This window comes from Triticum dicoccoides, chromosome 7B (genome assembly GCF_002162155.2).
Source record: "Triticum dicoccoides isolate Atlit2015 ecotype Zavitan chromosome 7B, WEW_v2.0, whole genome shotgun sequence".
In the NCBI taxonomy this organism is placed as follows: domain Eukaryota; kingdom Viridiplantae; phylum Streptophyta; class Magnoliopsida; order Poales; family Poaceae; genus Triticum; species Triticum dicoccoides.
Genome location: NC_041393.1, coordinates 179,996,250 through 180,014,646, shown reverse-complemented (window position 1 = coordinate 180,014,646; position 18,397 = coordinate 179,996,250). Strand labels below are relative to the sequence as shown.

Below are 18,397 nucleotides of genomic sequence, written 5' to 3'. Positions count from 1 at the left end.
CCGAGCGATGTCCGGTGCCCCCTGGGCAACCAGGGTCTATGCCAACCCGACGTCTGGCTCATCCAGTGTGCCCTGAGAACAAGATATGTGCAGCTCCTATCGGGATTTGTCGGCACAGCGGGAGGCTTTGCTGGTCTTGTTTTACCATTGTCGAAATGTCTTGTAAACCAGGATTCCGAGTCTGATCGGGTCTTCCTGGGAGAAGGTCTATTCTTTCGTTGATCGCGAGAGCTTGTCATGGGCTAAGTTGGGACACCCCTGCAGGGTATAATCTTTCAAAAGTCGTGCCTGCGGTTATAGGAAGATGGGAATTTATTAATGTCCAGTTGTAGATAACTGGACACCAGATCCGAATTAAAACGCATCAACCGTGTGTGTAGCCGTGATGGTCTCTTCTCGGCGGAGTCCGGGAAGTGAACACGGTTTCCGGGTTATGTTTGACGTAAGTAGGAGTTCAGGATCACTTCTTGATCATTACTAGTTGACGACCGTTCTGATTGTTCTCTTCTCGCTCTTATTTGCATATGTTAGCCACCATATATGCTTAGTCGCTGCTGCAGCCTCACCACTTTACCCCTTCCTATCCCTTTAAGCTTTGCTAGTCTTGGTACCCATGGTAATGGGATTGCTGAGTCCTTGTGGCTCACAGATTACTACAACAACAGTTGCAGGTACAGGTTTTGCGATGATCATGACGCGAGAGCGATGTTTGCTTGTGTTGGAGTTCTTCTTCTGCTTCTTCGATCAGGGATAGGTTCCAGGTCGGCAGCCTGGGCTAGCAGGGTGGATGTCGTTTGAGTTTCTGTTTGTGTTTCATCTGTAGTCGGATGATGCTCTGATGTATTGTGATGTTGTATTCGAGTGGCATTGTATGCCTTAGGTATGTATCCCCATATATTATGTAATGTTGATGTAATGATATCCACCTTGCAAAAGTGTTTTAATATGCGGGTCTATCCTTGGTGGGACCTTCGAGTTCCTTTTGGATAGGGTCGCATATTGGGCGTGACAAACAGCTTCATCTTAAGTACCTTGCCATGGGTTGTCATGCCCTCCAGCGAAGTTGCCAGCATAGTCGTATTAGGCATGGATGCCATTCCAGTAAACAAACTGGCGAACAAAACTTCCTCAATCTCATTGTTCACCTCATACGGGACTTTGATTTCTCCACGGGGGACACCCAAAGTGCAGAACACAGATTCCTCGTCCAAAGAGAGTCTTCCACGTCCCGGAATGATGAATTCCCTAGACGCAGAATCACATATCTCACCGAGACAGTCGCATACAGGGTTCACTAGATTCATGCATCGAACATCCATCAATGCCTGCATCCCCATCTCACCGGCAGCTCCCTTCTGGTCATTAGTAAAACCCTTGGTCAATATAGTCAAGCATTCTTGCGAAGCCCTATTGCGCTGATGTTTCTTCTTCTGCAGAGCATAAAAGGGTCATTGTTTGCCATGTTCAACATAATAAAAATTAGTTCTGATGGATGAATCTAAACTCAGTATCACAATAAAATAGAGGGGAAAAAGTGACCTCGTCGCCGTCTTTTATGACCAGTTGCACGATTCCATGGCGGTACCTCCATGAAGTCGTCATCATCATCTTGCTGGTCACCACGGGCCATTGTGCTACAGTAAGAACAAAAACACATTAGTATAAATGAAAGCACAAACGAAAGATGCAGAAAGAGATGCACGAAGTAACGAGGCAGTTGATATCATCAACAACAAAATGAAAACTGCCATGTTTACCCTAAAAGAAATGTATACAGTGTGTCATAAGAGGGAGTTGCCACCTGCAATCTGAAAAATGCATGACATATGCTCCTAAGCAAAACTAAGCAGCTGACAAAAAAGTACTTGAGGAAAAGGCATGCAAAAATAATGCCATGCTACGTATATGTAGTTTGCCATCTCCCTGAACACAATTTAGCAAAAACTGAGACATAGATGACTGAATAAACAAGCTAACTGACAAAAATTGGGTTCAATCAGAAGTTGCCATGTACTAAAAATATTTACGTTGCCATGTTTGCGCAAAAACAAAACATGTCAAGTAAAGTCTTAGCGTGTGAAAGGAGGTAATTGCCATCTGCTGAACATGCACAGTAGGCGAAAAATAACCACTGAAACAAGTGCAAAAACATGGCAACTAAAAAGGTTTACTTCGGAAAAAGGGAGTTGCCATCTAGTAGATTCAAGTTGCCATGTTGGCAGTAAACAATATGGCAACTGAGGCAGTACAATGGAACACCCAATTGCCATTATCCAACATATAATGTGGCAACTGACACATTGGCTTCATAAAAAGGGAGTTGTCATCTAGCAGATTAAAGTTGCCATGTTAGTAGAAAACAAAGTAGCAACTAAGGCAGTATAGTGGAACACCCAACTGTCATTGTACAACATATAATGTGGCAACTCACACCTTGACTTCATAAAAGGAGTTGCCATCTAATAGATTCAAGATGCCATGTTAGTAGTAGACAGAGTGGCAACTAAGAAAGTACAGTGGAACACACAAACTGCCATTATCCTACATGGGACATGGCAACTGACATAGTTGATTCAGAAAATTAGTTGTCGTCTAGTAAGATAGTTGTAGATAAACAAGTGCATTGAAATTGCCATGACTGCCATTATCCTACACATCGAAATGCACCTAACTAGATCTAGGGTTCAAACCCAACTATCAGTCCCTGAGTTCGACTACAACATCGCCCCTAAAACAGTGATAATCGCAGCCTATGACACCATCAAAACTAACAGAAACACATTAGAAATCGCTATCACATAGAATTGCAGGAATCTAATCTCTCATAAACAGAGAGATAGTTGTCGAATGGGCGAGCCTCGCCGGCTTGACTACCATCGTGACGGCGACGAAACTACGCAATGCCGGCCTAAATGGCACGCACGCGACTCCCCTGCCGACATGGACACTAGAGTGCCGCGAATCCGCCTGAATTTCATAAGGGCTCGAGAAGGATGTGACCAGGGAGGAAGGGAGAGAGATTGGACCAGTAGAAAGCTTCGAGAGCCTTACCTACTCGATGTGGCTGCTCCGGTGACGACGCTCTGGTCCGGTGAGCACCAACGACGGTCGCGAATACCCACGACTCTTCCACCGCCGCCGCCGCCTCCCCCTCTCGATTGCTCCTCCTATCGAATGGAAATGCTACTGTGGGGGGGGAAGAAATGAAGGGGGTGGGGGAGAAACTGCAGCGCCGCTGAGGAGAAAATGGGCAAACGTGGGACACGGTGAATAGGAGTGGTGCGCGGCATGCGGGCGCGACGGCAGTTCCACCGCACGTACGACTCGCAACCGCGGCTTCTCCGAGCGAGAAACCAGCGTGCGAGCAAACTGACAACCCTCCACACACCAGCCTCATCCTACAGGGCACGCGAAAACTGCTTCAACGTGTCGAGATTCGTACAAACTTAACTGGACGGTGATTCAGACGTGTGGGCGAGTTTCAAGATTGCCACACGTGTGGGCATTAGTATTTTCATACTATTAAGCTTAAGCTTCATGCACTAGCCAAACGCAACAAAAAAACCAAACTCGATAATTTATTATTTTTATTTAATGGGTTTTAAACCTTGAACCTTTTAGTTGTGAATTGTAGTCACTTGTTGAAATCTTTAAAAAGACTTATATTTAGGAATGGAGGGAGTACAAAGTTAGTATAAAGTTGAGTCATTTATTTTAAAACTGAAGGGGTACTTTAAAAGACATGAGTGGAGAGTGGAAGGCGATGCGGGCGCACGAGGTCGGTGGGAAGGGAGGACCAGCCAGCAAAAGCCATGGCTGGAAGAACAAATACCATTCATTTCTCAATGTTACGTATACCAGGCTAATTAACGGATGTGCTGCATATGCTGCCGCAATGATACTATCATATCATGGCCGATGGGGTCTTGTATACCTACTCGTATTGAGTACTCTTCATATTTCTCCTTCATATTTATTGGCTCTATATTAGGGCCGCTGGCTGGAGAGTACTGGAGTATTTGCCAGAACTGTGTCCAAACGCGATTGGATCTTTTCACTCTTCCCGTCACACTCGGGGCAATCATACTCCACAAAGAACAAGGGTGTGGGGAGGAGCCCAAGCCGGCCCGAGTCCAACATGGTCATGGAGGAGGAGGCGACACTGCTCCCGAGCAGCTCGGCGTGCGAGGAGATCGGAGGGGACGAGAGCTTGGCGGTGGGCGACGAGGTGAAGAGGCAGCTGTGGCTGGCCGGGCCGCTCATCGTGCGAGGCCTGATGCAGAACCTGATCCAGATGATCTCCGTCATGTTCGTAGGCCACCTCGGCGAGCTGCCCCTCGCCGGCGCCTCCATGGCCAGCTCCTTCGCCGCTGTCACCGGATTCAGCGTGCTGGTACGTATCACTCCGCGTGGCCATTCTCATTTATACCATCCGTCGACTTCAAACAAAGTACTGATCGCTTTGAAAAAGACTGCCGGATCCCTGGAGGGACGACGCGCAGGTTCTGTATTTGTTTTCTCTTCCTTGGACCTGCTGTCTCATGCTAGTTTATTCTTTTTTTTTTGCGGGAATGCTAGTTTATTCAACATAACACCTTCACCCTATTACAACAGAGAAGTCACCAGATCAAAATGAACCAACTATTTGAATATTCAATTCGGAGCCTAGGCCGAACACTAAATTCAAAACAAATACTAGAAAACAAAATCTGTCAACCAAGATACTCAAATGCATGATGTCCGGCCAAAATTACGTGGTGTTCGGACATTTGAGAACCTCGTGGCAAAAAGACAAATTCACATCCGAACAGTGCGTTTTTTCAAACTTTTTCACGGACCCTTTTTTTTTCCTGAGAGCTACTCAGATATTCAAACACACGGATATCACGCACTTAAGCATCTTCCATGCAATTTCTTAAAAAAAAAATTCTTTTATTTTTTTACTATTTACGCTCGGAAGTAGCTGAGCTTGGGAACCGAATCTCTCTGTCTCCAAGTATTCATCATTTTTATGTGTATCAATCATCAAAATTGCAAAAGGAGAAAGCCATCACGTACAAATGTTCGTCCGGGCTGTTTTATTGATGAAGTGATGAGTGTCTTTCCAACTGATGCATGCATGCATGTGCTCTTTGGATTTTTCCGCCGCTAGTTAGATCTTAAGGCAACTCATCTAATCAATCACAAATGTGTTGGAACACTTTTAGCCATCCAACTGCGTCATATAATATGTCTGGTCTGGTCCGGGCATTCGAAAACCAGCAAACCTACACTAAACTGGTAGAGGTTTGGCGGAGTCCGGGCATCTGCCCTGTCGGACTCCGACACCACCATCCCGTCACTCCTCCCACGTGAAAGTCCATTCCTTCTGTTGCCTCCACCTCTATCGCCGCCGTCCCATCTCTGTTCCCCCGTCCGCTGCAGGAGCCAATCAGAACGTCCGTCATCCTGCTCGACCCGGAGGTGGCCACTGGCAAGGTCGCGTCCACTCTCCGCCCAGGTCGGCGCGTCAAGGCGAACAAGGTGGAGAAAGCGGTGGCGGCCGGTCAGGCGGGAGCTTGTCACCAACGGCGAACCGTCGGGCCAGTGCCACCCGGGCAATGGAAGGCACCGCTTTCTCCGCCTTCTTTGTCAACGTTTGTTCAAGAATGCCATGCTAGCAGGATGAAAAGGAGGATGCACAAACGCTTTATGTAAAAGAAGAATAAAAAGGAGGCCGAAACTGGAGGTCTTTAGCACAGACAAACGGAATTGGGGCTTTTGGGATCGATGGATGTGTAAAAACGCAATGAACATTCGATTGGGCAATAAATATTGGGAGTACCTAGAACTCATCTAGATGAGATATAATTTGATCTCATTCACATGAAAAACAAAAACAGATAAAATCCACGTTAGCACACACGTATCTTATAGCATCACATCCAATGGCTATAAAAGGTGAATGAGACCAACTTATATCTCATCTAGATGAGTTCTAGCAAAACTGATAAATACTTGGGCTATTTTGAGCACAGCCACCCCTTTGTTCCACGTCACTGCTGACCCTCACGTGTTGTGCGTCTATATACTCGGAAATCTGAACACGAGCGACTCCTTCCACTCTCCCCCGCACACACTCTCGCGGCAGTCATACACAACACATAGAGCAAGGGTGAGGGGGGAGGAGGCCTCGCCGGAGTCCAACATGGAGAAGACAAGCCTCGAGGAAGCGCTCCTCCCGAGGAGCCCGGTGTGCAAGGAGCTCGGAGAAGATGAGAGCCTGGCGGTGGGCGACGAGGTGAAGCGGCAGCTGTGGCTGGCCGGGCCGCTCATCGCCGGCTGCCTGATGCAGAACTTGATCCAGATGATCTCCGTCATGTTCGTCGGCCACCTCGGCGAGCTGCCCCTCGCCGGCGCCTCCATGGCCAGCTCCTTCGCCGCCGTCACCGGATTCAGCCTGCTGGTACGTACGTACTACCATTCCGCGTGGCCATTCTCATTTATACCATCCGTCAACTTCGCAACACATGTACGCAGTACGCTTCTCATCGCCGGATCGAAAGCTCGCATTGCGGCTTCCTGGGAGCGACGAAGCGCGAGTTCTATTTTTCTTTTTCTTTTCGTTTCTCTTGGCCTGCTGGTTCATGCTAGTCCATTAACATGGCATCTTCGTCGACATATCACAACAGAGAATTCACAGATCAAATCAGTCAATCAATTAGAGAAGGAGGAGAAAACCATCACGTATCAGCTTTCGCCTGGACCGTTGTCTGGCGAGTTGCTGTCCATCGAACGCATGTGCTGTCTGTATTTTCGGCCGCTAGCTAGCACGGTCCTGGACCAGTAGTTTATCTGTAAGATGACAAAAATCACTGACATGTACGTACTGTTAGTGTTGCGGGGCACTGACAAGTACTGTTAACATATGCGATTATTCTTAATCCCCTGATGAAGGTAGTATTAACCATTGGTCATCCAAGAAAGAAAACTGTGATTAGCTACTAGCAGACGACACACTGTACAGAACATGATTCTGTCTGTGAAGTGTACTTCGAAGTAAATACAAATTGAACTTTACTACTCCCTCCGTCTTATAATGTAAGACGTTTTTTGATTCTATTGTAGTGTCAAAAAATGTCTTATATTATGGAACGGACGTAGGAGAAAATACTCCTATTGCAACCCTTTCAATCAATTCCTAGTCAATGCATTTCAATCAATTTCAAGACAAACCTAGCTAAGGACATCTCTGACGCCGACCCTTAAACCTCCCGCAACCGTTTAGACTGCGGGAGCCATTCAACGCCGATCTGTATCGGTCCGCGGAGCGGTCTGGACGCGATTTCTCCCGCAAATCCGTGACAAATATGGGGGAGGTTTGCAGGAGTCCGAACACGCGAAATGTCGCTCTCCGCCTCCCTAGCCCACCCAAAAGGAGGGCCGAGCCCGCGCTTTTGTAGCACCATGCACTGTTTCTGTACCAAAATCCCCCACTCTCCTCTTCTACTCCCCGCCCAATTTTGGCTTTTTTCTCCCACCCTCTCCTTCCCTCTGCTGCCGACGCATGGAACCGTCGGACAACTTGTCGGAGATGGAGGCGGCGGAGGTGCGGGAGGATCCGGGCATCATGCTCACCCGGAAGATCACCTCAGAGACGCGGCAGAATCATCACGTCAAAGCAAAGGCCGCAAAGGAGAAGATGATGAAGCGTCTGGCCGCCGGTGGGCCTAGTGGCGGCGATGGTCGTGATGGACGGGCGGTTGGCGAGGCCGTGGCGCACGCCGCCAGAGGGCGCGCCCACGGTACTGACGGCGCCGTGGCCGGAGCCTTACAAGCCTTCGTACTACTACGCCGCCAAGCAGCTCGCCAACCCCGCCGGTACGGTTCCTTATATCGTCGATGTTAACGCGACGCCGCTCTTCTCCGATTATGCTTTGCCGTCGCTCGTTTGGGCGAGGACGACGGGAGGAGAGCAGATGGGTGCCCGCGCGCTGTTTGCTGCAGTGCCGAAAGCGGGGGAGCCGGCGTACGATGTGGACAGGGAGATGCTTGATATCATCCACGACGGGGGCGAGGGAGGAGGAGGGGGCCACAATGTAAAAAGTAAGCATATTTGCCTCATTTTGGTTGTGATCGGGGATGCGATCCAGCGCAGGTGTGATCCAGCGCGCTTTGTGGATCAGCGTATATTTGAATTTGAATTTGTTGGCGGACAGTATGCGGCTAGTGTTGGATGGTTGTCTCCCGCATCCGGAAGGTTTTTTTGCAGGTTGCCATTGAAGATGCACTAGGATCAAGCAATCACAAGCAAAAGACAAGAATTTTAATTACCTCTAATTTAACAATTCACATTGAATTGTACTTATCTTATTTGGCTTGGTAGCCCAAAGTGACCTCGCTTCCATTCAAACAAGAGCTTTTTGGATAAACACTCGCCTATATGGCAGCCACGTGACCGGTTTGTCTCCTCCATATCAGTTTTGGCCTTAGTGATCAAACAAACGAGTTTACAACCTAAATTGGTCATTTCTCGAGTTCTTGGTCTAAAGTTTGCAACTAATTTGAGTTAATAGACCAATGACGTAGTTTACTCTTCTTATACTGTTGGTGGGGGTGGGTACAGAAAATTTTCATCGACAAGTTGAAAAACAACTTTGCCCGGGGATTAATATGGATCGAAGTGTGTATGAACATCATATTGAAACTAAACTTTCTACAACTTTGTATTAAATCAGTAACAATTAAAACAAATCGAATGGAGTATTAACATCATATTTAAACTAAATACCAAAACTTTAACAAGAACAACTCCTATCTTAACTCTAGAATTTCATAGCTCTTTTCCAGGATTCCAATCATCAAACATAATTTTCATCGTTTCGATGATATGATTGGAGTTGTCAAATTTCTATGAAAGGCAGTCTTGTGCCCCTAAGTTAGTGGTACAATTTTGGTATTTAAGTCAACTTTGAACTAAATAGTACCATGACTGTACTTTAATATAAGATGTTTTGTGAGTTCAAATTTAGGAAATACTCCTATTTTAGCCATCCCTAATATTCCTGTCCTTTCGACGATCTTGATCAGCTTGGCATGGCAACTGCTTTGGACACTCTATGCGGACAAGCATTTGGCGCCAGGCAATACCACCTCCTTGGCATCTACAAGCAGCGCGCGATGGTGGTGCTCACCGCCGCAAGCGTCCCGCTCGCCGTCGTGTGGTTCTACACCGGCGAGATCCTGCTCCTGTTCGGCCAGGACCCCGATATCGCCGCGGAGGCGGGCACGTACGCGCGGTGGATGATCCCGGCGCTCTTCGCCTTCGGCCTGCTGCAGTGCCACGTCCGGTTCCTGCAGACGCAGAACATCGTGCTCCCGGTGATGCTGAGCGCCGCCGCGACGGCGCTGTGCCACCTCGTCGTCTGCTGGCTGCTGGTGTACGTCCTCGGGCTGGGCAGCAAGGGCGCCGCGATCGGCAACGCCGTCTCCTACTGGATCAACGTGGTCATACTAGCCGTGTACGTGAGGGTGTCGAGCTCTTGCAAGAAGACATGGACGGGGTTCTCCATGGAAGCCTTCCATGACCCGCTCAGCTTCTTCAGGCTCGCCGTGCCGTCTGCTCTCATGGTGTGGTGAGTGAGTTTTCCTCTTAAATTGGCAAGTGAGATTCGGCGCTCCATGATTCCATCGGACCAATCAGGTTCCTAGATGTTGTTTGATCATCGGCGCATGTGTCTTGGAATTATCGTTGCAGCTTGGAATGGTGGTCGTTCGAGACCCTGGTGCTGCTTTCGGGGCTTCTTCCGAACCCCAAGCTGGAGACGTCCGTCCTGTCCATCACGTAAGATATATACCCTCAATCGCAGCGATTCTTAACGTCTTTATTCCCTTGGTATGACCGCATTTGCCTCATGCATATTCGTTGTGACAGCCTCAACACCGCCAACTGCTTGTTCATGATCCCCTACGGCCTCGGCGCCACCATAAGGTAAACTAACCACCTATGCAGATTCATTAACTAAGCTAGACTGACTGGTGACATCAGTACTCATTTGTTTCTCGCACGATCTGACCGCGCAGCACCCGGGTTTCGAACGAGCTGGGCGCCGGCCGACCACGGGCTGCCTGCCTCGCCGTGTGCGTCGTCATGTTCTTCGCCATTTTGGAAGGATTGGTCATGGGCGTCGTCCTGGTCTCTGTGCACCACGTCTGGGGCCATGCTTACAGCGACGAGGAGGAGGTCGTCACGTACGTCGCCAAAATGGTGCTGGTCATTGCAGTCTCCAACTTCCTCGACGGTATTCAGAGTGTTCTCTCAGGTATGCAAATGGCCATGGATTCACTTCTCAACAGGGGAGCAGTTGTCTTGGACAAATAATCCTCACGGATTAATTGGTGTGTAGGTGTGGCTAGAGGCTGTGGGTGGCAGAAGATCTGTGCCTGCATCAACCTCGGCGCGTTCTACGCCGTGGGCATACCGGCTGCCTACCTGCTCGCCTTCGTGCTGCACGTCGGCGGGATGGTGCTTCTCCCCGATTTCTTTCACGACGTCTTACCTCTTTCATGCTCGATAGACTGCTAATGGTGTGAAAATAATTTGAATGGGCAGGGCCTTTGGATGGGAATCATCTTCGGTATTCTGGTGCAGGTCTTGCTGTTCGTGGCCATCACACTCTGCACCGACTGGCAGAAGGAGGTATATATATGTTGAAAGATTGCTTCCGTTTTGGCAGATTTAAGTTGATGCGTGCAAGTATACAGCAATACTACATGCTTTGTCAACTGAATATGTGTATGTATAATGCATAGGCAACGAAGGCAAAGAACAGAGTTTTCAGTTCTTCTCTTCCGACGGATCTACTAGAGAAATGAAGATATGGCTTAGTGCTGCTGAAGTAGCCAACATATGCTTAGCATGGAGGAGAGTGTGCGGGCAGGGCCTGTAAGAGCAGCAGATACATAACAAGACAGAGAACACATAGTCTGGTCTTGTGATTTTGGTCCAAGTTTCCAATTCCGATGGCGCGAAAAATGTTTGCCATCACACGATGAGACGTGTGAGCAGAATAGGGATGAAATGAAATCCCGAAAAAATCCGCATACAAGTATATATTGCAGGGTCAATTATATATTATTCTTAATTCAAAATCACACTAGGTTGACTTTTAACATACGTGTGTGCCGGTTTGCACGCATCCAAGTACCTTTTTTTCTAAATTTGCAAACAATTTTTTTCAGATCGTGAACATTATTTATACTTAGGAACATTTTTTAAATCACAAACATTTTAAAAAACGAGGACCATTTTTCAAAATCGTTTACATTTTTAAAAAATAATAAATATTTTTGAATCCATGAATATTTTTTCAAATCACATTTTTTTTGAATTCACGAACATTTCTTGAATCCATGAACATTATTTAAATTTAGGAACATTTTTATTTCTTATAGGGAAAAATATATTTTTTGTCCTTGAACTTTATTGAAAGTATAAAAATGGTCCCTCAACTTCAAAACCAGCAAATCTTAGTCCCTCAACTTCTCAAACCGGATTACTTTAGTCCCTTGACTCACCAAAGTGGTTTTAATGCTGACTTGGCATGGTTTTGGCCACTGATGGCCCACGTGGTAATCTTCTTTGTCCTTCCCGTTTTAATTTAGCTGAGCGTTTCATCGAGCAGTTGGCGAGGGTTGAGCAACAAGAGAAGGAGGTAGCCATCGACCTTGTTTGGCTCGCGGCGGCACAAGCAGAGGGTGCAGGCGGCCAAAGAGCTGCGGCTATCACGGCTAGCAGCACGGAGGCACATGGTGGCTTGGCCTCAACATAAGTGAAATCGTAACACAGCTAAGTGCTCATGGAATGCCTCTGCCATTGCCAGCAACGCCGCCGTCGATGTCTCCGTGTTGTCCAGTTCACGTCACATCCATCACATGCATGCTGCAGGTCGTGGAACAGGACAGAGACAACAGAGCGTTGGCTGGGCGCTCGCTTGTCCGTGGGCACCGTTGGATGTTGAGCTTTGCTCTGTCGACGTTGCCACGGTCGTCGTCCTCGCATAAGGCATGTCACGAGCGCTGCGAGCTGGTCACGTCGATGCGAGCTCCCAGGAGCCGCGCACAGAGCGACAAGATGAGGTGTCGGCACAGGGCACCAGCGCGCAGAGCTCCGGCATCCTGGACGTGCTCTCCGCCATGCGCGACGCCCAGGTGTACGCCGCCTCATGGCCCTTGTCGACCTCGACACCATGGGGTCTTCTCTCACCCACTGTTGTACCTTGACATGATGGTTGGTTGGCGCTCGGCGGAGCAGTGGCGACAGCGGCGAAGTTCTTGAGCCCGAGCAGGTATTGGAGTAGCTGCTCTCTTCGTCTTCCCTCGTCGTTCGGGGACGGTGGTGCCGATTGGTGCAGGCGGTCCTGGTTGGACGACTCAATGTAGCCGCGTCACCACCGGCGTTGAGCGCTCTATGCCGCGCGGGTCAATGTTGTCGATGTACACCGTTGCGTCGTGCTCTCTGTTGTCTTTACCTTGCAGTCTTTTGGGCACTGAACGTGGTGGTGATGGTGTGGCTAGTTAGTCAAGGTAACCATGGACGGCTAGCCGCAAGCACAGCCCCGCCTCAGCCCTGCTGGTCCCGGGAGCATCACCATGGCGCAGCTCCCTGGAGGCCTGCACCCTCTGTGTGTGCCGCCGCGAGCCACACCCGCTCCATGCCTACGTCTTCTCTTGGTGCTCTGTGCACGCAAACTACTCGATGAAATGCCTGCCGAGTTAAAATGAGAAGAGGAAGAAGAAGATTGGCACACATGGGCGATGACCGGTCAAAACCATGCAAAGTCAGCACAAAAACCGCTTTTGTTGAGTCAAGGGACTAAAGTAATCCGGTTTGAGAAGTTGAGGGACTAAGATTTGCCGGTTTTGGAGTTGAGGTACCATTTCTATACTTTCGAGAGAGTTCAGGGACGAAAAATATAGTTTTCCTTTTCTTATATTATAAATCCACGAACATTTTTCAAGTCCGATGTACAACTGCTAAGTGGGGTTGAGAGCATGCCAAGGCGCGACACTGAAGCAACGCGGTGGCCGAGAGCGCCGCCTCCACTTGCTCTCCGCACCACGTTGAATGCTGGCTTAGAGCGACATGATTTCCACCACATTGAAGCCAGATGCTCATCTGCCTGCGTGCTGGCATTGAACATGTGCGATTGACGAGAAACTCACTTCGGGAGCCCGCATTCAAACCGCCGCTTGGCCTGCTGGCACAACCCGTGCTATATAAACATATCCACGACACAACCCAAACCACGTATGAGCCAAGCCACATCTCCAGTAGTCCTAGCTGTCGGTGCAGCCGTTTACCTCTCCTCCTCCTCCTCCTCCTCCTCAGACACAGTGGACGTACCCTCAAAGGATGGTGGAAGAGCCTTTCACCGCGGTGCCGACACGAGATCGCCGAGCTAGTGCACAAGTGGGATGCTGAGCGAGGGCGGCGCATAATGGCGGGAGTGCCTCCGAGCTCACGGATGATAGCCCGGAGGAGGACATCCCGGTGATGGAGGAGGCCTTGGACGACGAGCCTGAGCGTCTGCGCTGCTCGCTGACTTCACCATGGCACGAATGCAGGTGCACATCAATGTCATCATGGCGAAGCAGAAGCAGCCGTCGCCACCAGTGTTAGTATTCTCGATGCCGGAGGATGAACAGAGATACAACCTCGACCTCCTCGAGCATCACCGGTTGGCGGAGCAGCAGATCGCCGGCGAGCAGGCCAACGACCTCGTTGTCCCGGCCATGGTAGGGGAGAACCCGGGCTTCATGGACCAACAGTGGGTGCTCTTCGAGTGTGCGCGCAATGGCCGCGCCGCCTAGCATGGTGGCGGCACCATGTCTAGGTGGAGGATGATGTTGCGGCGTGACACTCTGTAGCGGACGGAAACAATGCCACTTTAGGTGACGTTCGCGTTGTCCGTCTAGCTCGATCGCGACCTTATCTTCAATGGCGACGGCTTCCAACGGCCAGCCGACGAATGACAACAAAGAATAGGATGTGGGACACGGATATGGCCATTCTAATGAGGAACATATGACGTGGGAGACTGCCGCCCGTGTTCGGCAAAGCGTAAACTAGGCTAGTTTCATTTTTGTGGTATGTAAAAAATCCAAATGTGGATAAAAATTTCGTGTTTTCGTACGGTTTTTTCAACTTTTATTCATAATGCGTCCGAACGTCTGATGGACTTGGTTGGATGGTCGGCTCTTGTATCCGCTTACAGATGCATCCGGACACATCCACACGGATGAACGGTGAGTCTGATTTGGGACCCGGCATTGGAGATGACCTTATGCCCTTTTCAGAAGATACTACGTGTCCTCACCAATCATAGTATATACAGGAGGAACGAGCAATAGACCTGGCAAGAGGAGGCAACATGGAGAAGGCACGCGTCCAGGAAACTCTCCTCCACAGGAGCCGGGATTGCAAGGAGCTAGTTGGGGAGAGCTTACCGGTGGGTGACGAGGTGAAGCGGCAGTTATGGCTGGCCGGTCCGCTCATCGCCGGCAGCCTGCTGCAGAACCTGATCCAGATGATCTCCATCATGTTCGTTGGACACCTCGGCGAGCTGCCCCTCGCCGGCGCGTCCATGGCCACCTCCTTCGCCACCGTCACCGGATTCAGCTTGCTGGTAAGCAACATTTCGCTTCGCCGCTCTTAATCATGCTTCATCTTTTCCATATCTCGTTTGGTGGTTTTCTGGGATGGAAGCGCGCGAATTTGTTTGGCTGTTGCCTCATTGGTTAGATCATGCTCTTCCATTGCTTTTTTTCAAAAATGGACATGCTCTTCAATTACTAGCAGTAAAAAAAGTGAATTTCCGGTCAAAAAAGAAGAAAAAGAAGGTGATTTTACGGGTTTTACCGCTTGAACAGTTAGACAGGCTATTCGTGTGGAGAGTTTGTCACAGATATTTTATTTGGAAAGGGGATAGTTCTGTGCTTTAGAGATGTCGACAATTTGCTAGTGACCAACAGAAACGGTTCACACATGCATGGTACAGTAGTTGAATTAATATGCAGCAGCTGAGCAGCGAGCTTCTGGACTGTTGTGCCGTGTTTGTTTTCCTCCGGGCGCATTTTCACCCTCATCCGCGCCTGATATGCACATGCCCATTGGACTTGCTCTGTCGTTTCGATCTCATCACTGGATCGACGATAGATCGGTTCGATCTCATCACTGGATCGACGATAGATCGAGATCAATGGCACTTAAGAGCTTTCACAGTGAATGGTCATGTCTTGCCAACTGCCGTGATATATAGGGGAAACTCTTAATTTGTATGAAGATGGCAAGAATGAGTGACATGTACAAAATATGGCATTATCTATTCCTAAGTTGCCTAGCCTAGACATGTTTTCATGTCAGCTTTTAAATCTTTGGATCCACATCCAACCACCTCGTATATTACCTGTGAAGTAAAAGTTGCACCAACACTTTGCTAAGAGCATTTACGGCCGGACCCCGTACTTCATCCTCAAACGTTCAAAACGTCTGCCCGTCCGGTCAAAGATAACTGATCCAATCGGACCTCTCATTTTTATCCTAAATGCTCGGACTAACCGGCGTACCTAATTTGGGGGTAATACGAGGGTGACCGGTCACGCCCGGACATGCCCTGGCAGCCAGCTGGATGCCCGCACGGTCCCACTTGCAACGACTTGGCGAGAAGACCGTTGCCGCAACGACACCATCCTGCCCGCATCGGGAGGAAAGCCGCCGGAGCTAGGCGCGCCGGTACCGGAGCTCGCCCGCACCACCTACACGAGCTGGTCAAGGCTGCGCCCGTGCCGGAGCACGACATGGTTGATGTGCCTACGTCGTGCCGCCTGCAGCTCGCGCGCTCTGGCCGCCGTGCTGCCCGCGCTCGAGCTGGCCGTCGTGCTCGCGTCCGTGCGTGCAGGCCGCCGACGCAGCCGCGGGCTGGTGGGCGTGCGCGCGGGCCACCATGCTCGCGCCCGTGCGTGCAGGTCGCCGTGCTCACGTCTGAGCATTGTCAGGGTAGTGTATGGGCAGTGTCTGTCTTGTGTCTGGGTAGTGTATTGTATGTCTTGTGTCTGGCCAGTGTGCGTGTGTGTCTAGGTCCAGGTCGGACGCTGGTATGTGGCCGTGTCTGAGTCGCGCTGGGCGAGCCGCGTGGCCGTTGAGCAGAGGTGTGTGGATCGTGGGCGTAGTGGGGCGCGTCGTGGGCGCGTGGGCTGGAGTGTCCATGCGTACAGGCCGCAGCCGCGTGCGGGCGGGCCGCTGCTGCTGCCGGCACCCATGCTTGGTAGCTAGCTTGCTTGCCACGTGCGTGCGTGCACAGCTGCCGCTGCTGCTCTGTGTGTTGGCCATGAGCCGGCGAACCGCTGCGTGCGCTGGGCCGCTGCATGCACCGCCGCATGCTGCCACGAGCTGGCCGCCGCGCGCATGCTAGCCGAGACGCTTCCGGAGCTCGCCACCACCACCGCTGATGCTGCTCGCGTTGGATGTCCAGCCACTGATGCTGCTGTTCTACGTGCTCGCACATAAGGTGCTTGTCGGAATGACTAAAAAATGAGGAGATAAAATTGAGGTACATGGTTATTTGAAAGGAAATATAAAGGGCCCGCGCGTCCGCGGGCGTTTGAGAGGCTAAATTAGCTATGTGCGGCTGTAGATGTTCTAAATTAAGTGCAATTCTGCACCTAGTGACGTCAGTTTCTTTTCTGAAAAAACTCGGTGATGTGGATTTTTTTTTTAGACTAAGATTTTCAGAGCAACCGAGAACTAGCAAATTTCGTTTTTTTTTTCAGTGTTAATCTATGCTTGTCCTGAAAAACTCCTGGCTCTAACTTCTCCCAATAGTTGCTTGCTTGCATCCAAACAACCTACTAGAGAATGAATTTATATTCTGTCGGCGAGCGTACCTTTAGGCCGGAACTGACAAGGTAACTGGTGGAAAGTGCAAAGTAAACTGGGAGCTCGTCTGCAGGCCAAAAGAATTTGGAGGCCTTGGCATTTTGCACCTGGGCAAGTTTGCCGCTGCCCTCCGGTTGCGATGGCTTTGGCTCGACTGGGACGACCCACCACGTGCGTGGTGCGGTATGGGGACACCTTGCACGACCAATGACCGTAACCTGTTTGCGGCTGTGACTAAGGTCGCGATTGGCGATGGACAGAAGGCTTCCTTCTAGGAGTCGCCTTGGCTGGAGGGTTTTAGGCCAAAAGACATTGCTCCAAAGATTTTTGAGATTTCACGCAAGAAGGGGGCATCTGTTGCCACAGCCTTGAGAGATGGGCACTGGATAAACCAAATTGACTACCATAACGGCCTCACGCTTGAGCACCTCCAACAATTCTTGGCATTATGGGAGAAGCTTCTGAATGTCATCATCCGGTCTGGTGTCAAGGATACCATCCTTTGGAAGTTAACCAACGATGGCCAGTACTCAGCTAGGTCTGCTTATATTGCGTAGTTTGCTGGCCTTACTCGTTCAAGCTTGCATGCCACTGTCTGGAAGGCTTGGGCACCCCCCAAGTGTAAATTTTTTGCCTGGCTTGTCACTCAAAACAGAATTTGGACTGCCGATAGGCTCCAACAGCGAGGATGGCCTAATTGCGACCGATGTCCACTCTGTAATCAGGTGCAAGAATCTGCAGCTCACCTCCTCTTCAAGTGCAGGTTCTCTACTAGAGTTTGAAATGAGGTGTTTGCCTGGCTTGGTCTAAATATCCCCATGACTCCTTGGCTCCAGTTTACCACAGTCAAATCTTGGTGGGACGCGCTACTCACTAACAATGGTCAACCCAGGAAAGCTCTATCTTCCCTTCTCCTTCTTGTGGGATGGGAACTTTGGAAGGAAAGAAATGCACGCGTCTTCAGGAACAAGGCGGCACCGCTGGCGATCATCATGCGATGCATCAAAGAAGAAGTGTCCATTTGGGCCATTGCGGGCGCCAAACATTTGCGTAGTGTAATGCCGCCTTTTTGACCGCTTGGCGGTCTGTTTGTAACGAAACCTCTTCTTAATTAATGAAAATGGCAAATCTTTTATCTTGTTTAAAAAAAATTATATTCTATCTGTAACACATTCAGATCTCGACAATGTTGCTTGTATAGGCTTCCCCAGAAGAGGCGTAAATCTATAGTGCCGTCGATACGGTCAAAGCTTACCTTCGCAAAATAAAATAGTAAGGTGAAAGCTTTACAAAGAAAACCACTCCCTCTGTTTATTTTTGTAAGTCGTTTAAAACAGCTAAAATTGAACTGTTTTAGGTACTGTTTTAAATGTCTAATTTGTCTTACAAAAGTGAACGGAGGGAGCAGTAAACTGCCGTCAATCCACTCAACTTTTGATAAAGTGTTTGTCACGATTGCAATTTTGTGTGCAATAGGCTACC

General features: G+C 49.6%; 3 protein-coding genes across 3 annotated transcripts in view; all 3 read left to right on the top strand.

Moving 5' to 3' along the window:
- The first annotated feature begins 4,115 nt into the window (after positions 1–4,115).
- On the top strand, positions 4,116–5,668 carry LOC119338791 (protein DETOXIFICATION 16-like). The gene is made up of 3 exons (XM_037611026.1): positions 4,116–4,393; positions 5,425–5,545; positions 5,664–5,668. The coding sequence occupies exons 1-3, from the start codon at positions 4,139–4,141 to the stop codon at positions 5,666–5,668; spliced, it is 381 nt and encodes a 126-aa protein (XP_037466923.1). The 5' UTR covers positions 4,116–4,138.
- Positions 5,669–6,022: 354 nt separating this feature from the next.
- Positions 6,023–11,151, top strand: LOC119341615 (protein DETOXIFICATION 16-like). Its single transcript, XM_037613485.1, has 8 exons — positions 6,023–6,445; positions 9,070–9,614; positions 9,737–9,823; positions 9,914–9,970; positions 10,063–10,301; positions 10,386–10,504; positions 10,592–10,678; positions 10,792–11,151. The coding sequence occupies exons 1-8, from the start codon at positions 6,188–6,190 to the stop codon at positions 10,852–10,854; spliced, it is 1,455 nt and encodes a 484-aa protein (XP_037469382.1). The 5' UTR covers positions 6,023–6,187; the 3' UTR covers positions 10,855–11,151.
- A 3,258-nt stretch (positions 11,152–14,409) lies between these two features.
- Positions 14,410–18,397, top strand: part of LOC119341616 (protein DETOXIFICATION 16-like) — a 7,161-nt gene continuing 3,173 nt past the window's right edge. The window contains exon 1 of the mRNA XM_037613486.1: positions 14,410–14,666. Within this exon, the coding sequence (XP_037469383.1) occupies positions 14,412–14,666 (255 nt within the window). The 5' untranslated portion in view covers positions 14,410–14,411. The remainder of the gene's footprint in view (positions 14,667–18,397) is intronic.